The sequence below is a fragment of the Artemia franciscana genome, chromosome 5 (assembly GCF_032884065.1).
Source record: "Artemia franciscana chromosome 5, ASM3288406v1, whole genome shotgun sequence".
Taxonomy (NCBI): domain Eukaryota; kingdom Metazoa; phylum Arthropoda; class Branchiopoda; order Anostraca; family Artemiidae; genus Artemia; species Artemia franciscana.
Window position 1 is genome coordinate 3095843 of NC_088867.1, and position 25946 is coordinate 3121788.

At 35.7% G+C, this 25946-nt stretch overlaps 2 protein-coding genes across 4 annotated transcripts in view; both read right to left on the reverse strand.

Annotated features, from left to right (window-relative positions):
- The window catches only part of LOC136026884 (BOS complex subunit TMEM147-like), a 344819-nt gene that overhangs the window by 111535 nt on the left and 207338 nt on the right, over window positions 1-25946 (reverse strand). The gene's annotated exons all lie outside the window — the stretch shown is intronic.
- On the reverse strand, window positions 1323-24689 carry LOC136026880 (large ribosomal subunit protein mL40-like). Of its 3 annotated transcripts, none has more exons than XM_065703679.1 (5): window positions 24647-24689; window positions 12140-12207; window positions 8353-8523; window positions 4940-5138; window positions 1323-1494 (listed from the first exon to the last, which is right to left on the reverse strand). In XM_065703679.1, exons 1-5 carry the CDS (start codon window positions 24677-24679, stop codon window positions 1381-1383), a joined length of 585 nt encoding a protein of 194 aa, XP_065559751.1. In that variant the 5' UTR covers window positions 24680-24689; the 3' UTR covers window positions 1323-1380. The 3 variants fall into 3 exon arrangements, with proteins under 3 accessions (XP_065559751.1, XP_065559752.1, XP_065559749.1); XM_065703680.1 differs by lacking the exon at window positions 24647-24689 and adding an exon at window positions 24547-24573; XM_065703677.1 differs by lacking the exon at window positions 24647-24689 and adding an exon at window positions 24080-24151.

Consider the following 25946-nt stretch of genomic DNA (forward strand, 5'->3'; position numbering starts at 1 on the left):
ACACTCTTGTCAAGGTTTTAGGTATAAAATCCCCCCATCCCAAAAAAAACGTGACAGTTTATTTTTTGAAGCTGTGAAAGCGAATTATATAAAAAATCTGTGCATTGAATCCCAAAGATGAAAAATTTTTGGTGGTATTTTGTTTTGCACTAAGAGAAACTTAGTAGAAATTAGAGGTCTCTAATTCCGAACAATTTTACATTTTTCTAGTATTTTTACTTATATTTTTTTCTTTCCTCTTAATTTTCTTCATAACAACTCTTTGTTTTACTTCATTTACAGATTCTCCTAATTATTTTGAACATTTTAGCGTATTCTTGGTGTTAAAAAATTAATTTTTGTGTGAATTATAATTTTTCTAACACTAGCTTTGACATCCTAGATGAAAGTGTGAGCAAAATGAAAGAAATTTTAGAGGTTTTGCATGTCTAGGGTGCTAAAATGGTTTGAAAATCAATGTTAAGAAGACTAAGTCGCTAAGGCTTATAATAAGTGAAGATGAAAAGGTGACGTTGGGTGACAAAAAAGATCGATCAAGTGGACAGCTTCACTTACCTTGGTAGTATTATTAGTAAAGATGGTGGGAGCAGTGAAAATGTTAAAAGTAGAATAGCCAAGGCTCAAGGTGTTAATTCAGATTAAAAAAAAATTGGAAGAATAAAGATAAGACTGCGAACCAAGATTAGAATATTGGAAGTGATGTGTGGTCAAATATAGTTCTGAAGCATGGGCGCTCTGAAAAACGGAGGAAGATTTACTAGATCTTTTCCAGAAAAATTGCCTATTGAAACCGTGGGATCAACGAAAGTGTGGTTAAATTCCGCTTTCTACGGCTATAATAAGAGAAAAGTTGAGATGGCTAGGACACTTTCTGCGGATGAACGATCGCAGGCTAGTATGTTTGAGATGGCTAGGGCATATTCGGCGGTTGGGGTGGGAGGATGCCGTAATTAAAGATTTAACGGAAATGGAAAGATTTAACCTAAAAAGGAAAGAAAGACCCCTCTTTACAGACTGATTTCAATGACTCTACGGCTTGGTAAAGTTTTTAAAAAAACTCACCTATCAACGAATTGGATGGTTCTTTGAATCAAACCTCTCTCTATTATATCAACAATGTGGCTTCAGAAAACTGCATTCAAATAAGGACGTGCTTGTGAGATTGGAAAACTATATAAAATGGAAAATAAAAACTTGAAGGTACTTATACTAGTGTTGCAAATAATTTTTTGATTGCCGAGACTGATTTTGCCAATTTTTATAGGTTACCCTGAAATGTCTGCCAAAAAAAAGTTTTACCACTGAATTCACGGATCCATATATAAGAATTCAGTTCCGTGTATTTGAACATTCCTTTAGCTAATATAATTACAAAAAAAATCACTCCCATTTTCGGGACACATCAATGTAATCTCCATCGGGTGGATCGTATCCTTTAATTTGAGGTGTTCTGGTAGGGCCAACGGCTTTATAGGGTAGCAGTGACAAATCCAGCTAGAGAAAAGAAAATATCCTTAATTAAAACATGCGTATTTGCATATTTATTTAGCTAAAATACGCAAATCCGAATTTGCTATCTTAAGCTGTTGTTGAAACTGATCTTTTAAAAAAAACAGCAAATTGGTTCATAATTGCTTAAAAAATAGCTTTTTACAAACGGAGCTCAGACTTTCATTATATTCCTTATGTTTACAATGACACCCAGTTCATAAAGCAATTCATTCAGCAAAAAGATAAAAATAGAATCCAGCAGCTCCTCTGGGTATGGAACATGACCCTTACCTATTTTGCTTACATTGCTATCGAAACAATTTATTTTAAAGAAAATTAATATCGAAAGGTGATTATGTGCAGCTTACCAATCTTTTTATAAAAATGCAGGCTCTGAATCAGGAGCCCAGGTAAGAGTCGGCTTGAAAGCTTCTTAGCTTGAAATAAAGAAAATTTTTTTTCTAAATAATTTTACTATTCTTACAGTTTTATTACACTAAAAAGATAATCTATAATAGACTACAGACAAGACGTGTTTTGGCAAGCCCATGGCCCCCTTTTTTCACAAGTGAAGTTTTCTAAGATATCTTTCCATGCGTTAAACCACATAAACAGCTACATTACACAGGGTTTACGTCTGAGTTGCCAACATTCTTGCTAGAAATCTAGTGGCTGTTTACCAGTTAATTCGAATGGTTTTTCCTTTTCATCTGGTTTCGATAATCAATCTATGTTTTAAAATCGAACAATTATTAGCTGCGCCCGTTTTCGCCATCCGTTGTTCTTAGCTATACTAAGATATCCTTGGTTTTACTCTTATATTGTGTTTTATTTCGCTGTTTTAAAAACGCCGTTTTAACTGAAAGAATGCGTAGCAGTGTTCTAGTGCCACTGCCTTTTCTGCCACTTTTAATTGAGGTTGGTCAGAATAAACTTAGACAAAAGAACTGACATAGAAATAGACACAGATATAGACAAAAACATTGACATAGACTAACCTAACCACTGGAAGGGTGTGCAAGAGCACAGGATGGCTGGCCCTCATCCCCCATTCACTTCATGGCTGAAGGGTCTTGAGACGGAATTCAGCACCACCGGTTCGGACCTTAAGGGTCTAGTGCCGCAACCTTTACCTTTTTTTTTAACCTAACCTGTCTATTCTGACCCAAATAATCCTCTTGATGATGCAAGATTTCCTGAGTGGCGGAAAACCGCGGAAGCGTTACAACACCCACTCCAAAAAATACCTTATAAGCCTTATCCAGATAGATAGAACTTCAACGACAACGAAAATGGAAAGGATGCCACTGGATGCAGCAACACAAGCATTGGAGTTGCAATCAGAGACGACGAAAGCATTAGAGTTCACGAAATCTACAAAGTAGATTCAGGTACAAAGTAGATTGACCACAAAGTAGATCAGAATAGACAGGTTAGGTTAAAAAAAGTCAAAAGATGCGGCACTAGACCCTTAAGGTCCGAACCGGCAGTGCTGATTTCCGCTCTGGCAACTCACTCAGTCCCTACAATACCTTGACATTCACTCAAAGATCTCAGCATACACAAGCTACGTCAGACCACAGCTTGAATACACCACTGTCATCTGGTCGCCATATCTCAAAAAGGATACTGACGGAATAGAACGAGTCCAGAAACGCTTTGTAAAAGGACTTCAAGGATTCAGAAAACTTCCGTATGACAAAGCTCTAAAAAGGCTCATTCTCCACAAACTTGAGACAAGAAGAACGATCTTAGACTTTAAAAACCTCTTTAAGATAATTCACGAAAATTTTGGGAACGTAAAAGACAAGCTTGTTCAAATAACTACCCAAAAGATCGCACAGTCTGCAATTGGAGCCTGTGAAGATGAAGATTGCAAGGTCTAATGCTTACCATCATTCTTTCATACCCTGGGTCATCAGGATCTGGAACAAACAGACATTCCCAGTCCAAAAGAAAAAATCACTGAAAGCCTTCTCCAATAGCCTAAATATTAACATACCATATCTCGAGACTTTCAACGTAGGACGACTTTAAATGACAATCGTGCCGCAGTCGATCCGCTCTTCGCCCTGCCATAACATTTTTCTTTTAATAAAAGGTGTCAGTTATATGGAAATTTTGTATTGGGAGGCGTGAGGAATAAATTATTATTATTATTAAAGTTAAAACAAAACGATGCACTAGAGGCTAGTTGGTTCTTGCATGCTTTTCGATTTTAAAACTTATTTTTTATCAGAACTGATCAGTCCAGATTTATATCTGTCATGCACCGACTCGATTTCATTAGCTGCGTTCATTTCTGCCACCCGTCGTTCTTAGTTCTACTAAGATATCCTTGGATTTATTCTTGTAGTGTGTTTTGTTTCATTGTTCTAATAACGTCGTTTTAACTGAAAAACGCCTTATAAGCCTTAGCCAGATAGAACTTCAACCACAACGAAAATGGAAAAGATTGTTAGTAAAAACCGAGGATCGCATTTCGATAGAACGGCGAAAACGAACGCAGCAATTCATCTCTCGGTCTATCATCACCTTCAACCTTCCAAGCTATTAGACAGGATAGTCATCTGGATAAACTTTTTGGTAGGTTCTTGGTACATAAACTGCTACATTTTGTAAGATCTAGAGGTCCTAGAGACAAGTGTAAAAAAGGTATTCGTTATATTAAATAAAAGTATCAAGCTCTACTTGCTCTATAATGGCAAAATCTGTGGAAGGTAAGCAGGAAGGGTGTGTGAAAGCACAGGATGGTTGGCTTCCAACAACCCATTGCACTTCCTAGCTGAAGGGCCATGAAACGGAGATCAGCACCGCCGGTTTGGACCTTAAGGGTCTAAGTGCCGTCTTACTTACTTTTATATATATGCTCTCTTTACCAATTGTAGGTTTCCCAGCTTATAACGAATACAGGTAGCTTAATAATTTTACACAGAAAACAAATCCAAGAGCCCATCCTACAGCTATGCTGTTCTGGATTCCCCCTCCTCTCTTCGCCTATATTTTACAAAATACCTACTTGGAATTTTCACTGAAAACGCTTTTTCATATTTTCATTCAATAAACTGAAAAAAAACAAACAACAGAACTACTCCCAAGATTTTCAAAAATTCGTTTTAAAACCCTTCCCCCACATTTTCATAAATGTGCCCCCCCCCACAACAGTTAATCCCCATTTGAAATGTTGGCCGACATCCGTAGTTTATTGAGAGACGATCGAAACTTTCCAAGTTATAACAATGTCAGGTTGCAAACGCAATCTGAAGACCAGATAATTTGCCAGGGAATAAGAAAATCAGCCGAGGGAACGGGGTAGAAACAACAATAACAAAGTAATGGGTCTATTTTTGGAAACATTTAGATTTTCCCAGATGGAGAACCTTTCACACCTCCCCTGTCTCTCCCCTTCAAATTCAGTCTGTGTGCAGCTATAAAATGAAACATTTACCTGGGTTGCTTCAATATAAAGTTCTTCAGACTCAAGCTTTAGCTCTTTCAATGCTTTTCCTTGGGCATCTAAAAGCTTTCTTATGCAAGCCAAGTCCCTTTCTGCTTCTTTTTGCTTGTGATGGGACCAGGCAACTAATAATTCTCGTTGGGACAATTCTATGTCTTGAGAAATTGGCTGTAATTGGCGTTGTCTTATTCTAGAATAAATTTATTTTCAAAAATGTAAACAAACCCTCCACAAAGAGGCTTAACAAATCACTGTATTCGTTAAAAAGTCAGTACCAGAGTAAAATCAGAGCTTCCACTTTCCCTCAAGCTTTTCGGAGTTTCCCTAATTTGATTCTTCCGATTCTCCTCAAAAATTAATGTTAAAGTTAGTTTACACTTTTTGTTTCGTGTTAAACCACGAGCATTTATAAATTGATTTCCGGAGAGATTTTAGAAAACACAATTTTCTTGTGGAGAGATTCAGGGAAAACGCCGAAAAACTCCAAAATAATGAAGACATTGGTTATAGTAGAGGGTTAGAAATTCGAATAATTAGGATTTTTTCGAGCTACTAATCAAAACGACTAAAAAACGCAATATTCCGAGATTTTTCTTTGCTATAGAATACCAGCAGATCTCCTGCGCTTCCTATACGCGAGCAGGGTATTTCAATTATAACAAGAATGAGAGCAATAGTACATAGAGAAGCTGATTCACATAACCCATTTTGCCTTTTTCAGACAACTTCTTGCTTGTGAAACGGAAGAAAATACGCAGGGAGCTCGCAAAAACACTTCCAGTTTGCAGTCAATTATAAATCATTACATATGCTTCTTCTTCTTCACATGTTTATGAGGTCTCAAGAAGGCAGGGGATCCATTCACGTCTTTTTTTTTTATCTCAAATTTTTGCATTGATTATTTGGTATCCCTACTTGGGTTCAGAGACATCTGCAAGCATGATGACTATGATGTTAGTAATAACGACACTTCTTTGGGGTCTTTATCATTAAGCTATATAGTGTTTCTTACAAATCAGGGAAATAGTTGATGAGGACATAAATGATACAGGATCTTAAATTGACACCAGACATATTTCAAACTTTTAAAATCTTGATCTACTGGATTACAATCGAGGAAAACATACCGATTGTTCTCAGAAATGAGATTATATTTTTTGCAAAGGGGAGAATAGTGGATGCCCTGTTTGAAAAGCTCTGCATTAAACAAAGTATCTTCAGATTACAATAGAGCATGCTGAACTTATAGGACTTAAAGGGGATATAAGCAAAACTATACTAACACTCAATCATGGTCTCAATACACTAAGATAATTTTTGAAATTTTCAATAAGACAGAAGACCTTCCGATTAAACTTAGAAAACTCTCAGATAAATTATTGATTTTCTTTTGAATTGTATCAGGTCAGTCTAAATATATTTGTCTATTTGATATTTTGATTACGTTATGATTTTGGCATTCCTATAATTTTCTTTACCACCGTTTATTATGTGTGAAAACATTTCCCGTTTTTCGTTGATTAGTAGCTCTTATGTTTGAACATTTTTTCTCTAGTTTTCATTTCATCATTTAGCGCATACCTCTTGCTTATCTAACACATCAATTATTACAATTAAAATATGATTATATTCTAATTACTTTTACCCTAGACACGTTATAGTCACTAATGTCAATAAAAAGCACAAATTTGTGAATGGTACGTCTTTTTGTTGATTTTTAGCGCCACACTTGTGTTAGAGGAGTGGATAGTTTTAGTAACGAGCCCTTGGTTTCAAAAGCACATTTATTAAGATACAGTACATTCAGCACTAAGCCTATTTAATAAGGTGCGGCACTAAACCAAGACGCACCATTAATTTTACAGGTAGATTAGGAATAGAGTAGGTCAGTGGATAGGGTATAGAACACCTAGAATAGAGTAGGTAGTAGGACAGTATATTAGGATACGGTAGAAGTAGGATAGAGTAGGTCAGTGAATGAGAAAAAAAAAGCAGATTTTTAGGCCAAGGATCTCCACCAAGCCTTTTTCATTGGTAAAACAGAGAATTCAGGATAAACTTACCTTCTAAAGTGCTGAAGAAATAGAAATCAATTGTTAAAAAAAGCAGAAGATAAAAGGAGCCACCCTAGGGTGGCTTAAAGCAGTGGCATTAATTTACAGAAATTAAGGGAGACAGCTACTATGTTTTTTTTTTTAAATTATCAATAAACTCACAAAAAAAATCCATTTCTCAATGAAAACACAAAAACACTAATTTTCGAAATCTAGACTTGGGAGGGAGGGGAGGGGGGCAGATGCGAGGCATTCAGTTTGATGGTTTAAAGATTCTATTTTATGCCAAGTTACATAATTTGTATTAAATTTGTGTCAATAAGGTGAGTATTGTTTCAATTAGTAAATTTAAATCTGGATTTACATATGAAGTTGTTGGGTAGGTATAAACCGTAGAGAGCGATTGGAGTTGCTGGCTTGTACATTGGTTTTCTACTAAAAATTTATTTACTGAGCATCTTTAATCTATACTCATATTTATTATATATTTTTCTAATAATAAAATATATATTTCATGATAAAAAATAGCAAATAATACTAGTAAAATATACTAATTATTTATAGTTACTTAAAATAGCAATAACTTTTGCAATTTTATGCGTTGGTATTAAGTGTGTTATTTTGTCTCAGATTAAATTCATCCATTCCTTCTAATTACCTCATTATTTTTCGTTGGTTGTGTTTAGCAAAACCCTTGCAAGCGCTCCATTTGGTGCGCTGTTGATTGTACATACCTACTCAAATGGGTTTATTCCCTTCGATTCCCTAATCGAAAAGTCTACAAAATATCTACATGTCTCCTTTATACTTAAAAAAGTCTAAAAACACATTTTCACGTTTGCAAAAAATTTAAAATCATGGCCTGGAAATTCCTTTTGGCAGTTCAATTTTCAATCTCATCTTCTCTCTGATGTATTTCCTGAAGAGGTGTAATTATTACAAGAATGATTATTCTTCTCGAAGTACTGTTAAAAAAGGAAAGAAAAGAAAGAATGCGTCAGCGCAAAAACAAAAGCTAAGGAAGAGAAGGGGGGTATATTTTGAGTAGGCCTATTAAAATTAAAACGAAAAGAAATTTGGTCTTAGAAATTTTTTTTTTAATGTAGATAAACAGCATTGTTACAAAGACCTTTAAATGAAGGGAAGTCATTTTATGTACGAGGGAGTAACCCCACCTCCCCCAAACCACCCAGTGTTTACACTGCGGTTTTAAAATATTATTTTGACACATGTGCATCTGCAAAGTTTTGATAGATTTAAACGAATTCTTAAAATAAGAAAAGAAAACACCAATCCTAACACTAAAAACAAAACCCTTTTTAGCACTTAAGTATCAATAATCATACTTACGGAATTTCGTATTTTAAGGAGAGAGGTATTTGGGTTTCATCAAGTGGTTTCAAAGGTCTTTCCACTCTCTCTAGCTTCCTAATACTTCTTTCGATTCTTTTCATTTTTCTTTGTTCTCGATGTCGAATAATGGAAGGATCCATCTTCTTCTTTTTCTTCATCGGCTCTGCACTAAATAAGAAGAAAGGAATAATAACAAAGTAATAAGAACTAAACGAGAAATAAATTAGTTATTTACTATAATTTTGAACAGTGGTAAGCTGAAAAGCTAATTTATGAGTTAGTATTTATTTATGTATTAATTTATATTATAATTAATTATAATTTAATTATAATTTATTAATTTTATTAATTTATTAATTTTTAATTTATTTAATTTTATTAATTTTTTAATAGATTAATTATAATTTAGTATTAGTATTAATTTATGAGTTAATTTATTAGATCTGAAAAATAGGAGAATTCCACCTTTGTTTCCTTCAGACACGATGGATTTGTACTAAGCTAGTATTATAAGCATGTTTTTTAAATTGGAATTAATAACAATAAAGGATGTTATGGGTATAAATCCGGGATATGGACCTAGTGTTTGTTCGCTAATACAATTTCTATTCTTACTACTAGGGCATTTCAAGGCGACAACCTGTAAAAACATCACCGCACCAACGTTAATTATTTGTTTAGTTTAGGTAAAGCATATAAATTTTTGACAAGGCATTTCCTCCTACGAGTAGCGGCAATTAGGGAGGAGAAGGTGCGTGGCCTCTAGATTTTTCTATCCCTCTAGACTACGAAAAAATACCTTTTTGAGGTATTTCAATTTAAAAATGCTTTTTGGGTGATTTCATTGCAAAAAATTAAAAATGGCAATTTTGCCACCTCACCCCGTTAGATTAAAAAAAAACATTTTGCTCCCCTCTAAATTTTCGTGAATTGACGCCACTGCATTCTTAAAGCAATTAAATTTCCTGCTATTTGCCACACTTACCACACCTGCCATTTAGCACAAGGAGAAAAAAGATTCTTTTAAGATAAATCAGAATTAAAAGGGGCTTAGAGTACTTATTTACGGTTTAAACTGTAGAAAAAAAGAAAATTGAGACAACTCTTAAATGAGAATGAAATCGATTTTGTTGTTTGCTTTGGCACATGGACATGAGGTCATAGATCTGAACGATAGCTTGCTTTTTAGAGGGTCATCAACAGTGCTCTTTTTTGCATCCTAACCCAGAAGACGAAACTTGAATCAATTCTTTTCTCTCTAGTTTTAATGGAGTTTAAAAAAAGAGATTAAAATCGTTATAAGTCTACTGACGACTTGTCTAGGCTTGAACTATGGATTCCGACATCACAATCAAATCAGCCTTCACTCGCGCAGATATTTTCTACAGTGACGACTGACCTCAATGATAGTAAGTGAAAAGTAAGCCTATTTAAGTACTGCAATGAGAGTATCGTTTTTAAGACATCAATGGCCACTTATTAAAGATATTGGCCACGTTCAGGATAAGGTCAAAATCCTTGGCGTTTTAAAAGCACAGTATGTTACTTATGAAGATAATCAAGAAACTGTGTCTACCAATCCTTAAAGAAAGAAGACACGACTTGACTATGAAACCTGGCTTTACGTCTGTGTTGCCTGAGACTCAGCGAGCTATTTCCCCCGATTATGTGCCAGATTTACGACCAAAGTCCTGTATGAGACAGTCTACTTTGGTCTTTGAAAGCTATCCATCTTTCTCTGCCAAATTTTTGACGTAAGTCACCTGCCTTTACACCAGCATTTTGAAGGCAATTTCCCATTTCAACGTCTTCAAAGCCTTTTAGATTTAGATTTCATTTCCACTTGCTGTTGTACCCTTCTTCAGCATAGAGTCGTAATGCTTCTTGACTAAGAACACAATCCCCTCGACCACTCATACAAACTTGATCTGAGCTAGGGAACTTGTGTTTGCAGCTAAAATATATCGGTATATATCACATATATCATAGATCTGGATGATATCTTGCTTTTTAATGGGTTGGCAACAGTACTCTTTTTTGCGTAAAAATTAAATTTCGTCCTTTCTCTTTTTTTTTGCATCCCAACCCAGGAAACGAAACTGGGACCAATTATTTTCTCTATAGTTTTAATAGAGTAAAAAAAGAGATTAAAATCATTATAAGTTCACTGACGACTTGTCAAGTCTTGAACTATGAGTTCTGACATCCCAGTCAAATCAGCCTTCACTCGCGCAGATATTTTCTACAGTGACGACTGACCTCGATGATGGTAAGTTAACAGTAAGCCTATTTAAGTGTTGTAATGATTGTAATGTTGTATCGTTTTTAAGACGTCAATGGCCACTTATTAAATATATTGGTCACATTTAGGATAAAGTCAAAATCCTTTGTGTTTTAGGAGCACAGTATGTCACTTATGAAGACAAACAAGAAATTGTGTCTACTGACTCTTAAAAAAAGAAGACACGACTTGACTATGAAATCTGGCTTCACAATGAGGTCAAAATCCTTGGTGTTTTGAGAGCACAGTATGTTACTTATGAAGATAAACAAGAAATTGTGTCTACCGACCTTTAAAGAAAGAAGACACGACTTGACTATGAAATCTGGCTTCACGTGTCTATTGCCATATGAAGACAAACAAGAAATTGTGTCTACCGACCTTTAAAGAAAGAAGACACGACTTGACTATGAAATCTGGCTTCACGTGTCTATTGCCTTATGAAGATAAACAAGAAATTGTGTCTACCGACCTTTAAAGAAAGAAGACACGACTTGACTATGAAATCTGGCTTCACGTGTCTATTGCCATATGAGGATAAACAAGAAATTGTGTCTACCGACCTTTAAAGAAAGAAGACACGACTTGACTATGAATCTGGCTTCACGTGTGTATTGCCATATGAAGACAAACAAGAAATTGTGTCTACCGACCTTTAAAGAAAGAAGACACGACTTGACTATGAAATCTGGCTTCACGTGTCTATTGCCTTATGAAGATAAACAAGAAATTGTGTCTACCGACCTTTAAAGAAAGAAGACACGACTTGACTATGAAATCTGGCTTCACGTGTCTATTACCTGAGACTCAGCTAGCCATTTCCCTCTATTATGTGCCAGATTTACGACCGAAGCCCTGTATGAGACAGTCTACCTAGGTCTTTGAAAGCTAAGACTGCCACCTTTTAATTTAACTGATAGATACTTGTCTTCATTTGTGCCATAGTTTGTGCATAATTTTGATTCTTAAGGCTGTTTCTTGCGTATTATAAATAAGTGCGTTAATATATAATTGAGAATCCGATGAAAGCGTGTTTTTATGCTATTAATGGAAAATTAAAAGTTTTTGTTTGTTTATTTATGAGCTGTTCTTTTTAATTTTCAATTTTTTAAGTTTTTTTTTTTAATTCTGCAGCTGAATTATAATCTCTTGGTGAATATATCTATCCATGACTTAGAACTGCTGTGGATAATAAAAAAGAAAGAAGGAAGACAGAGCAAATTTTAAAAGTACTACAGAGAGAAAGGCCAACTATGGACATCATCACACTACATCAACAAGTTTTATCCACTTTATATTGCACACTACTGTTCTATTTCAGATACTATTGAACACAAATAAGTCTTTTTTGGGGGAGGGGGAGCATAGAGATAAGTACATTAGCGTCTTTTCATATTGTCAATGCACATGGGAGTCGTGGGAGACTGAAGAGTTCCCCGGACAGTTTCTAGACTAGTGAGACATTCTCCATGAACCATTAAGAAAACATTTTAAAATTCTTACCATTGTACAGCTGAAGTATGAAACCCCAAAAGCGGTTGGATAAATCTTCTGATGCCAATCATATTTTCCTGAAAAAAGAAGCATTTCTAGTGTCAGATAACTAAATTGGACTTCAGTTAAATAATCAAGCGAAACACAGTTGGATAAAATTAAATGGAATACCAGGTAATTCGAGGTGCAGTATTATCAGAGCCTTTGGGGGAGGATTTTCTTGGGCAGGGAATAACATGAAAAAGCACAATTTGGTCACCATAATTATTATGATTAATAGTTTAGGACTACTCAAGGGGAGAGGAGAAATGAGGAAATATACCTACCTGAATTTGCAAGCAATATGAAATTACTACCAGGGGCAGTAATTTCTAGGTCGAGGCCGAAGGCCTCAACCGAGTCCGTTGATTTTTGAATTAAAATGGAATAGTTGTGGGCATTAAGTCATGGCTGTTTGTAGAAAAAGCCAAGACAGACAGTCCAATTGAGAGGCAATTCTGGCATTAATCCCCCCTTATTAGGATTGTATAAAAATGATGTTAGTTGATTTGTTAATAGACTCCGCTTTTCCCCTTTTTTGTATGAGCAGGCAAAAATAAAATTATTATTATATGTCTATTTATTATCCGTCCATGCGTCATTCCCAAGGCAGTAGTAAAGTCCAGAGGGGAGATTTTTTTACTTTTCAATAAAAATACCAAAAGAAGTATTTTTCAAAACGTAGATGGCACTTGCCCCCATTACCCCAATTGACGTCTCTGATTACTATTCGGTCGTTTTTAAACAAATTTAAACTTATTAAAAAAAAAAAAAAATCATGTTTCTCAATCTCAGCCTAACAATTAGATCACAGAATAAGAAATCAAGAATCCTCAAATTGTAGGGGACAAGTAGCACAATAACCTAAACAGCTGATTACCGACTGAATCCTGCCTTTCCAATTGCCTTGACGAAGAAGAACCAATCAACATTGAATACAGAAGAAGCAAAAGTTAAAACCCCAAGCCTAGGAAGAAGAAAAGTCCAAAACAGGCTGATTCCCAATGGTCTATGATATGAAAGAATAAGATATCTTTAGATTTTATTTAACCCCCCCCCCCCCCTTAGCATTCCCAGAAAGTATCAAGTTAATACCCATAGCGCTTCCTGAGACCAATATAAAACTACATAGACCAATATAGGTACACCCTTGGGACGACTCGGATGCACCAAGTGTCTTTTGATTTAATGCAAAATCTACCTCAGCATTCCCTGAAATTTTCAGCTTAACAACCATAGCCTTAGCAGCAGTCACAATCACAAGTAGTTGCAGCCACGTGTAGTTACAGTTGCAAACAGTCAAAGTATACAATTGCAAGCAGTCACAGTCACAAGTAAAAATAGTTGTGACCACAGTCATAAGTGTGGTCACAACAAATAATTTATTTGTTTGTTGTGGTCACGTTGAATTTATTTGTTGTGGTCACAACAGTCAGTTGTGACCACATTGCAGTCACATGGAGTTACACTTGTGGTTTCAGTTGCAAGTAGTCTAGTAGCCATTGAAAGATGCTGCAGTACAATTTGCACTGCAGCAGTCACTACAAGTGACAGATAGCAGTCACACATGCAAGTAGTCATAGTCACCATCATAAATATTCACAGCAGCCATCACAAGTAGTTGCAGTTGCTGCACAGTAGTAATGGCCACAGTAGTCCTAAAAGTTTCAAGTTAACACCACTAGCTGCTTTGCAGATATGCTCTTTTGATTTAGTCTAATACCCGCCACAACATTCACTAAAGTTTCAGCTCAATACTCTTTCTTTTCTGACACACCCAAGATAAAAAATTCCCTTCCTTTTCCAATGATAAATCTTGTATGTAAATAATAGGAAAATCACATAATTTACAACCCTTTCCCTGGGGGCTCTGGGGAGGTATTGCATCCAAAGCAAAAGTTATATGACCTTTTGACTAGAGCTATTTTGGAATTTTGATTAGTGTTGATAGGGAAAAACTAAAAAGGCCAAGGGGCTTTTTGCCCTTCATGCACTTCCCAACATGCTAAGACAGTTTCAACTAAATACCCTCAGCCATTCCTGAGATATTGATCATGCACCTTTTTGAGAACCAGCATGCACACAGTGTGTTTTGATTTTGTTTAACATCCCCCTTATCTTTTCCTGAAAGTTTTACCTTAACCCCCTTAGCCTTTTTTGAGACCCAGGATCAAACAATCCTCCCCCTTTTTGCAACAATAAACCTTACATATAAACAATTCTAGGTAAATATATAGGCTACATATTCATACAATTTAGCAGGGAAGAAAGTGAATACATCACTTGATGCCTTTTTTATGCTCTTTCCATATATGATGATCACTTCTTGGGCAAATTCTATTTTGAGCCCTTACAGGCCTCAAAACAGCTTACAGTAACTAAAAACAAACTGTCTATAGAAGGAAAAAAGCCATGCGCATAGCTGATTTAGGAATTTTCATTTATTATTTTCATTAGTCTTCATAGTAAAATATAATTTAAAAATAAATTAACAGAAATTTTTAAAAAAGAACCTGAAACCCCTCAAGAATGATGTCTTAAAGTTTTGCTCTGATGCCATTTTGAGAGTTTTCGAATTCTTTTTAAATATCCTGCAAATTTGTTTTCAAATGTACTCTGTAAATTAGTTAAATCTGAAGTAGATGCTTTAAAAGAGTCTTAATGATCAATTAGAAAGCCAAGTAAAGAGGCTTATCATTGAGGACAGAGATTATCAAAGGAGATCCAAAGCCAAATGATAAACAATTTATATCTGGTTTTGTGCAACATGAATACAGTCCCCATATGTTAGCATTTCTAATGTGCACTGGTTGATAGGCTCTAACGAACCCCCTGGGGTAGGCACAAATACCCAGAACCCTTCTCCTATCATGTTCTCTATTGCTGACTCCAGAACAAAAAATAAAATGGTTTTGCAAAAACCTTATGAAAAAAAGGAGCTAAAAAATACAGTTCAAGGCAGACCTGCAAAGACTGCAACAGAAGAGCACAGCTGTATTTTTGACTCCATTCCAGATAAGCAAATGGTGAGGGTGATCTAGTGATTCAGGGAAACAAGATTTCTTTCAAAAACTGTAAGTAGCTTGCAGCATCAGCTGCAATGCAAATAAACTAGCTGCTCCCCAGTTGGCTATATATAGTCCTTTTTCTAGTATAACTTTTTTAGATGTTAGTATGATCCAAGGGTGCCAGCAGAAAATGTTCCCAGGGAGGGGGGGAGCAAACACCAAAATATTGGTGGTGATTGAGTGACAGGAAATATATTTAAGGAACATTTTTTTGTGGGAAAAACTCAAATAAAAATAGCATATGCAAAATGAAACAAAAACAGTAAATTTTAAATGACAAGGGTTCAAGGCAAAGGGATCAATTTATTTCATCAATAATATATCTAGTTATTATGCATTTAATCTTAAAAGAAAATCAAGCTCAACCCAAAATTACAGAAAGATTTATTGCTTCTGTAGATTGTCTTTATGCAATTCTCTACACCTTAGAATAGTTTACAGAAGGAGTAGAGATACTCAAAAACCATCCTATCTGCATAGGCACCATGTTTTGATTTTATAATGGCCATGTAAAATATACTTCTTTCAAAACAGGACACCCCCCCCCCCTAGAGCTAAAGTCTCTTATATATTCAGACATTAAAAAAATAGAATAGCAAAAGGAAAACAAAATTTAAACTTACTACCCAGCTGTCAAAATGACCTTCTTTGCTTTATTGTCCTATTCAACTAAATAAAATGAATGGGTTAAAAAACAAAAGCTAAGAGCTCATATGGCACTTGTGACGAGGCGAGAAGAGCTAAGAGCCAAGAGATCATATGGTATGAGCTCAAACAAAATTCTATGAATCAATAGATTGATTTAAAAAGGAAAATAAGAGGCTTAATCCTGGTCAGGATTTAAAATAAGAGCTCTGAGTCACGATGTCCTTCTAAATATCAAAATTCATTAAGATCCGATCACGCACTCGTAAGTTATAAATACCTGATTTTTTCTAATTTTTCCTCTCCCTTTAGCCCCCCAGATGGTCGAAACTGGGATAACGACATTATCAAGTCAAATTGTGCAGCTCCCTGACATGCCTACCAATTTTCATCGTCCTAGCACGTCCAGAAGCACCAAACTCGCCAAATCACTGAACCCCTCCCCCAACTCCTCCAAAGAGAGCGAATCCAGTACGATTCTGTCAATCACGTATCAAGGACATTTGTTTATTCCATCCACCAAGCTTCATCCCGATTCCTCCACTCCAAGTGTTTTTCCAAGATATCCCCCTCCAACTCCCCCCAATGTCAAAAGATCTGGTCGGGATTTGAAATAAAAGCTCTGAGACATGGATTCCTTCTAAAAATCAAATTTCATTAAGATCCGATCATCTATTCATAAGATAAAAATACCCCAATTTTCACGTTTTCCAAGAATTCCGGTTTCCCCATCCAACTCCCCCCAATGTCACAGGATCTGGTCGGAATTTAAAATTAGAACTTTAAAGCACAAGATCCTTCTAAATATCAAATTTCATTAAGATCTGGTCACCCTTTCGTAAGTTACAAATACCTCAATTTTCAAAATCACCCCCCCCCCCCCCAATTCCACCAAAGAGAGCAGATCCGGTCCAGTTATGTCAGTCATGTATCTTAGACAGGTTTCTATTCTTCCCATCCAGTTTCATCCTGATCTTACCGCTTTAAGTATTTTCTAAGATTTCCTGTCCCTCCAACTGCCCCCCCCCCCAATTACGCTTGATCCGGTTGAGATTTAAAATAAGAGATCTGAGTTACGAGGATCTTCTAAATAGGAAGTTTCATGAAGATCCGATCACTCCTTCGTAAGTTAAAAATACGTAATTTTTTCTTATTTTTCAGAATTAGCCCCCCCCCCCCAATAGAGCGGATCCGTTCCAATTATTTAAATCACGTATGTAAGACTTCTGCTTATTTTTCCCAACAAGTTTCATCCCGATCCCTCCAATCTAAGCGTTTTCCATGATTTTAGGTTCCCCCACCCCAAACTTCCCCCAATGTCACCAGATCCGGTCAGGATTTAAAATAAGAGCTTTGTGACACGATATCCTTCTAAATATCAAATTTCATTGAGATCCGATCGCCTGTTCGTAAGTTAAAAATACCTCAATTTTTCTAATTTTTCAGAATTAACCCCTCCCCCAACTACCCCAAAGAGAGCGGATCCATTCCGGTTATGTCAATCATGTATCTAGGACTTGTGCATATCTTTCCCACCAAGTTTCATCCCGATCCCTCCACTCTAAGTGTTTTCCAAGTTTTAGGTTTCCCCTCTCCCAACTCCCCCCCACCCCCAATGTCACCAGATCCGGTCGGGATTTAAAATAAGAGCTCTGAGACACGATATCCTTCTAAATATCAAATTTCATTGAGATCCAATCACCCGTTTGTAAGTTAAAAATACCTCATTTTTTCTAATTTTTCAGAATTACCCCCCCAGCTACCCCAAAGAGAGCGGATCCGTTCCGATTATGTCAATCATGTATCTGGGACTTGTGCTTGTTTTTCCCATCAAGTTTCATCCTGATCCCTCCACTCTAAGTGTTTTCCAAGATTTTAGGTCTCCCCCTCCAACTCCCCCCAATGTCATCAGATCCGGTCGGGATTTAAAATAGAAGCTCTGAGACACAATATCATTCCAAACATCAAATTTCATTAAGATCCCATCACCCGCTCATAAGTTAAAAATACTTCATTTTTTCTATTTTTTCCAAATTAACCCCCCCCCCCCACATGGTCAAATCAGGAAAACAACTATTTCTAATTTAATCTGGTCTGGTCCCTAATACGCTTGCCAAATTTCATCGTCCTAGCTTACCTGGAAGTGCCTAAAGTAGCAAAACCAGGACTGACAGACCGACAGACAGACTGATAGAATTTGCGATTGCTATATGTCACTTGGTTAATACCAAGTGCCATAAAAATTCGTCATAAGAGAATCTTATCAAATCGTTTGTGATAAAAAAAAACTGGAAGTAAAAAGTGACTTGGACAAATATTCATCAAAACTAAAAATGAAATTCTTATGACAATTGCTATACCAGCAGTATTGGCTTTTTATGCTGACTCTAAATATATAAAATTCTTTCAGTTTATTGTTACACACCCAAAACCAAAAATCTGAGAAAATTTGCCTGATTTTTGAAAACACCCCCTAAAAGCAAGCAATCTTATTGAAAATCCCTTTATTAGATACATCATATCAGAGAAACTTACCATAGAGGTTTCAAGTTCCAATCTTCAAAATGTGGAATTTTACTTTTTTTCAGAAGAAATATTGTTAATGCATGTTTATTTATTTAGTTTTTTTTTTCCCAGGGGTGATTGTGTCAAACCAAAGGTCCAAGATAATTGGAAAGGAGCTCATTCAAATGTAAATTTAAAGCTCTTTTGTAAGTGACCATACAGATTGAGCCAGGGGAAAGGTTTGTTTTCTGCCATTTTAGGGCACCAAACTACAACTTTACCCTGAAGAGGACACATTTGCAATCAATTTAAAATTCTGAGCAGTCAATACTACATTTTTGACTTCCCAATTGCAAAAGAAGTAATGGCACATAGTGGCAGTACTGGATTCAACCAAGTTGGTTTGCTTTGTTTGTAATGAAATTAGGCTATGCTTGGTGGTCTGTAATTGCATAATCAGCAAAAGTAAAACAGTTCAAAATAGGGATGATACCTTTTTATTGACAGTGAATAGATATAAAATTATTTCACTGGGTATTTTGAACACATATACAGTGTTACTGCTGATACTTTTACTGCTTTACTGCTTTTTAATGTTTTACTGCTGATGATCAACACTGTATAAAAAGGTAAAGGATACGGCATTAGACTTTACAGTCCGTACTGGCAGTGCTGATCTCCGTTTCTTGGCCCTTCAGCCAGGAAGTGCAATGGGGGGTTGGGGGCCAGCCATCCTGTGCATTCGCAAACCCTTCCTGTTTACCTTCCCCAGATTTCTCCAGGTACCCATTTAGAGCTGGGTCGACTCTGGCTAAGCTTACAGAGTCAGGCCACTGACCCCCGTCCCAAACTGAAGAATTGGGTACGCCGGAATTCGAACCCGCGTCCTCTCAGACAAGGGATCCCGAATCCACCGCACCAACCCACTCAGCCAGGACGGCTGTATATGTAACATGTCTAGGACGACTGTAACACTGTATATGTGTTCGAAATATCCAGTTAAATAATTTTATATCTATTCACTGTCAATAAAAAGGTATCATCCCAATTTTGAACTGTTTTACTTTCGTCATGGAAAGGCAGTGTGGTCTTCGAAGTTATCTATGCATAATCAGCTATAATGAAGGGGGGATGAGTCACTGTTTAGGTGGGAGTAGGGTAGATTCCTAAAAAGTACATTTTAATGGACAAACTGCTTAATCTTCCTGAGGCTTCAGATGAATATTGAAAGAGGTAAGGGGGAGTAGGAATTAATTAAAATGTTTCTCTATACCACTAAAACATTGCACCCCCATATCTACAAGCACAAGGCAGGTACCTCAAATTATATCAGGTTAGGCTTGGGTATGATTTGAAAACAATCAGAAATTAAATAAACAAGAGCTAATAGCTCATATGGCACTTTTGACAAGGTTGGAATAGCCAAGAGCTCATATGGTATGAGCTCTAGCAAAATTCTAAGAATCAATAGATTGCTGAAGGTCAGAGGCTTAATGCCAGTTTGGATATAAAATAAGAGCTCTGAGTCACGAGGTCCTTCTAAATATCAAAATTCATTAAGATCTGATCACCCACTTGCAAGTTAAAAGTACCTCAATTTTTCTAATTTTTCCTCTCATTTCAGCCCCCAGATGTTCGAATTGGGGAAAACGAGTTTATCAAATCAATTTTTACAGCTCCCTGACACGCCTGCCAATTTTCATTGTCCTGGCATGTCCAGAAGCACCAAACTCGCCAAAGCACTGAACGCTACCATCTAACTCCCCCAAAGAGAGCAGACCCAGCCTGGTTACATCAGTAACATATCTACAACATTTATAAGCATTTTCCAAGATTTCTGATTTCCCCCTCCAGCTCCCCCCAATGTCATCAGGTCTGGTTGGGATTTGAAACAAGAGCTCTGAGACACGAGTTCCTTCTAAATATCAAATTTCATTAAGATTCAGTCACCAATTCTTAAGTTAAAGATACCTCAATTTTTCTAACTTTTCCAAATTAACAACCACCAGCTCCCCCAAAGAGAACAGATCCATACCAATTATGAGAATCTTGTATCTATAACTTGTGCTTATTTTTCCCATCAAGTTTCATCCCAATATCTCCACTCTAAGCGTTTTCCAAGATTTTCGGTTTTCAAGATTTCTGTTTCCCCCCTCCAACCCTCTATGTCCTCGGATCCGATTTCAATTGAAAATGGAGCATCTGAGACATAAACTTCTTCTATATATCAAGTTTCATTGAGATCCAATCACCCATTTGTAAAATACCTTGATTTCATGTTTTCCAAGAATTCAAGCTTCCCCCTTCAACTCCCTTCAATGTCACCAGATCTGATCAGGATTTAAAATGAGAGTTTTAAAGCACAAGATCCTTCTAGATATAAAATTTCATTAAGATCTGATCACCCATTTGTAAGTTACAAACACCTCATTTTTTCTAATTTTTCCGAATTACCCCCCCCCCCCACAGCTCCACCAAAGAGAGCGGATCCGGTCCGGTTATGTCAGTCACCTATCTTGGACATGTGCTTATTCTTCCCACCAAGTTTCATCCAGATCTCTCTGCTTTAAGCATTTTCCAAGATTTTCAGTCCCCCCCCCCTAATGACACAGGACCTGGTCAGGATAAAAAAATAAGAGATCTTAGTTTTGATGTCCTTCTAAATATGAAATTTCATTAAGATATGATCACTCTTTTGCAAGTTAAAAATACCTAATTTTTTCTAATTAACCTCCCCCAAACTCTCTCAAAGGGGCAGATCCATTCCAGTTATGTCAATCCTGTATCAAGGACTTGTACTTATTTTTCCCACCAAGTTTCATCCTGATCCCTCCACTCTAAGTATTTTCCGAGAGTTTAGGTCCCCCCAACATCCCCTTCACCAGATAAAGTTGAAATTTAATATAAGAGCTCTGAGACATGTTATTCTTCCAAATATCAAATTTCAAAGATCCAATCACTCCTTTGTAAGTTAAGAATACCTCATTTTTCTAATTTGTTCAGAATTAACCCCCCCCCCCAACTTCCCCAAACAGAGCGGATCCGTTCCGGTTATGTCAGTCATGTTTCTAGGACTTGTGCTTATTTTTCCCACCAAGTTTCATCCCAATATCTCCACTCTAAGCATTTTCCAAGATTTTAGGTCCCCCCCCCCCCCAATGTCACCAGATCCAGTCGGGATTTAAAATAAGAGCTCTGAGACATGATATCCTTCCAAACTTCAAATTTCATTAAGATTCAATCACTGATTTGTAAGTTAAAAATACCTCATTTTTTCTATTTTTTCAGAATTACCCCTCCCCCCAACTCCCCCAAACAGAGCAGATCCGTTCCTGTTATGTCAATAGCGTATCTAGGACTTCTTCTTATTTTTCCCACCAAGTTTCATCCCAATCCCTCCACTCTAAGTGTTTTCCAAGATTTTAGGTTCCCCCCTCCAACTCCCCCTAATGTCACTGGATCTGGTCGGGATTTAAAATAAGAGCCTTGAGACACAATATCTTTCCAAACATCAAGATCCATTAAGATACCATCCAAACATTAAGATCCCATCACCAGTTTGTAACTTAAAAATACTTCATTTTTTCTATTTTTTTCCAAATTAACTGGCCCCCCACTCCCCCAGATGGTCAAATCAGGAAAACGACTATTTGTAATTTAATCTGGTGCGGTTCCTGATACACATGCCAAGTTTCATTGTCCTAGCTGGCCTGGAAGTGCCTGAAGTAACCAGTGGAACCAGGACAGACAGACAGACAGATAGAATTTGTGATTACTATATGTCACTTGGTTAATACCAAGTGCCATAAAAAGAGCTTTTCAACTGAAAGCAAGGAACAGATTTAAATTTATTTAAACATATTATTCTTTATATGAAGGGGACTGTCTCCTCCTTAGCTCCTTACTATTTACTGTGAAGTTTGGCTTTTTTCCACATTTGTAAGAGCATTTGCAATTGAAAAAAAAAAAGATTTTTCAAAACACTAAAACATTTGTTTAATGAGCAAAGTGTTGAGAAGGGAGAAGTCTGCCTAATATACAGAGTAATTTATAGCCTACTTATTTTAAGTTTTAAAGTTGCCCCTTACGTTAGTTGAAAAACTTTTTCTATTTGTTTAATAGAATTTTTAATAGAATTATTACACTGGGTGAATTTGCCATTCCTATAAAAAAAGGTCTTTATATGTTTGATTTCTCTGTACTGATTCAATTTTACATGTGGAGATTTTAAGGGTAATTTTGTAGGGTAAACTTTCACCAGGATTGAATTGTCCAGAGGATATTTCTGTGGGGAGGGGATTTTTCCCTGGAGGTGGAGCCAGGTATCCTGGCATTATTTAAAAACTATCAGAAATTAAATGAAAAGTACAGGTGTTTTTCAACTGAAAGTAAGGAGAAACATTCAAACTTAAAACAAACAGAAATAATTACATATACAAGGAGGTTGCCCCCTCCTCAACACCTTGCTTTTTATGCTAAAGTTTAAATGTTATCCCAGTTTTTTTAAAACAACTTCTAAAACACAAGGGTGGTTTAATTAGAACAATAAGTAACTTTTTTTAAGTGCCAAAAAAACTATAGCATGAAGAGTGAGGCATTGAGGAGGGGACAATCCCCCTAATATATGTAACAATTTCTATTCATTTTAAGTTTTAATGTTGCTCCTTACTTTCATTTGAAAAAAACTTGCATTTTTTATTTCATGAAGCTCAGAGACAACCAGTTTTCTAAAGGCAATGGAAAAAGTGTTTTAACTAAAGTAAATAAAAATGAAAAAAGTAAATAATTACAAAAATACACAAAACAATAGCCTATTTACAAAATCTAAGATACAAAATCCCAGCATTCAGTTCTGTTGAGCAATGCTGAAGCATTGAGGAGTATTTTTTTAACATCAAAACATTGCATGCCTTTAGACTCAGTGTTTATAAAAAGTAATGCATTAGTTAAAGCAGTTTTTTCAAAGTAAAACATTAAAACAAAGGTTAAAAAAAAATTGTTCAATATCTTAATTTAATTTCAAATACCAAAAACCAATATATTTGACATAATCATACTTCATAACTGTAAAAAGTTAAATCTTTTTCAAAGTGACAACTATATAAATACAATCATTCCTGGGAAAAAAAGTTAATTGATAATAAAAAACAAAAAAAATCTTATCTATTCAGAGGGAAAATACAAAAATTCTCAGTATTCTATTCAGGAGAAACATTTCTGATTATAGTGGCTTTATTTACCAGCTTATGGGTAATCTTGCAATGCAAGCAAAAGTTGACAGCAATCATTACTAGGCTTTGAAGAATTTGATTTTCTTTTTGTTACTCCAACCAAATTATATAGAAAAAATGTTTGCAGAAAACTGGAAAGAGGTCACTCAGTCATAAATAAAAACTTATATTTTTCTTATTAAGGATCAAAATCTAATGGCAGGCAGCCAACAATGAGGCAATACATACTTCCCAGGGTTTTTCTTGATTTTTCTCTCTTCCCATTGGTTTCCTTACAATTACTTTATAGTTCAAAATTTCCAGGGGGACATGGCCCCTATTCCCCCTACTGGTACCCATAATTAGGTTTAGTTAGGTCAGATTAGCTTGATATTTCTTGGTTGTTAGATTTAGAAATGATTTTCTGAACTAGGAGTACACATTAGAGAATACTGAAAATTGTGATTGAAAACTGGAACTACTTTGAAAGAAGTGAATATAAAGGTCCTCCTGCTGGAAAAAATGTTAACTAGGATCATTTTCCATATGCTATTATGAAGTAAGAATTGTTTTCTTTACATGTATCCTTGTGTAGTGGAATGGTCATACATTTATACCTTATTTCTTAGCAGCCTGAATATTACACTAATATAAACATTATCCCATAGGGTACTTTAATCTGTAGACCTATGCCAAAAAGTTTCATTTTCCTTAATGCACCCCTTATCAAGATAGCAAACAGTAGCTAAACTAGAATTTTACCCCATAAAATTAATGAATCATATGGTACAATTCTATTTTTTAGCCTATAGCATAAGGCTATATAGGAGGAGGGAGTGTCAAGAATGCAAAGAAAACCATGAAAAAGAGCACCAGATTATCAATCTAGAAATGTCTCTCTTTTTCCAAGCATTTCTCCTTCTAGACAGCTGCTATTCTTGGTCTTTACCGTTTTGAACATAATAATTCTGTAGTTAGAACGCTAGACGGAAACCAACAAGGCTTACATTATAAATATACCTTATTGAGACCTTATAAAATGTTATTACCTTATAAAATGTAGTACTATTAAGAAAAATCATTGAGCTTCGTCTTCTTCCTTGGAAGAAAATGGATTCGGCTAAGGCTTACTTTAGCTTCGTTTTCACAACTAGGCGACTCCCGTATTGGTTAGACGAGTGCAGCCATGGAAAAATTGTACGTAATACAGACGTCCAAATGAAATAATTTTATGGTACAAGACAATACGTTGCCCATGCTCATTAATCGGTAAAATTGGTACAAACAGTATTACTGGCTTTCATATAAAGTGAATATACCACTCGATGCCTTTTTTTATGTTCTTTACAAATATAATAATCGCTTCTACTGCAAATTTAGATTTAAGCACTTTTTGACCTCTTGACCTCTTAAAAATGACCTATATATGGGGTCATTACAAATCTATAATAGTTTAGAAACACATTTGGGCTATATATTTGCACATCAGGGAGTGGGGATAAAGCATAGCATATATTAAATACGGAAACTAACCATTGCTGTATTTTTTTTTATGTGTTTGTGCACATCGAATATTAATGAGAAGAGAAATCACCAGTGCAACAGCACAAACACATAAAAAATACAGCAATGGTTAGTTTACGTATTTAATATATGCTATGTTCAACCCCCCCCTGATGTGCAAATATATAGCCCAAATTTGTTTCTAAACTATTACAGATTTGTAATGACCCCATATATAGGTCATCTTTAAGAGCTAAAAAAGTGCTTAAATATGAATTTGCGGTAGAAGCGATTATTATATTAGTCTCAGGAGTCTGAGTCTCAGGAGTCTTAGTTTTAGTCTTAGTCTCAGGAGTTTCCCATGTTATAAAATTTCCCAAAGTCTTCGTTTTTCATTATTCTTATCCGAATACTTATCAATGATACTTTCGGCAGTTTTTTTAAAGGCCCATTCACAATAAGATGCCGAGATTTAACTAGCACTAATTAGAGTCACTTGAAAAATTCATTGAATCTGATTGGCAGAAATTTCGGATTGGCTCATGCTAGCACTGGCTAAATCTCAGCATTACTAAAATTTCATTGTGAATAGGCCCTAAATCTATCCATTCTTTACGTTCCTCTACAAAATGCAGTCTCAATTGAAATTAAAGTACCAAGAACAGAAAAAATCAAATTTCATTCTTTAAATTAGTCAAATGAAAACTTTCCAACCATATGTGTCTTAAAGAATCCGAAAACTGTCTTTTGGAAAGGCAATTTATCCTATTTTGTTATATATATTACTTTAGTATTAACTTTTTCCCGTGTCAGTAGAATCCTTATTTCATTCTGATTCTAAAAACA

Coding starts and splice junctions, on each gene's coding strand:
- LOC136026880 (XM_065703677.1), bottom strand. CDS start 24,136: ATGATCCTAGTTAACATTTTTTCCAGCAGGAGGACCTTTATATTCACT. Junction 12,208..24,079: donor TTATATTCACTTCTTTCAAA/GTAGTTCCAGTT, acceptor TTCTTTTTTCAG/GAAAATATGATTGGCATCAG. Junction 8,524..12,139: donor CATACTTCAGCTGTACAATG/GTAAGAATTTTA, acceptor CTTCTTATTTAG/TGCAGAGCCGATGAAGAAAA.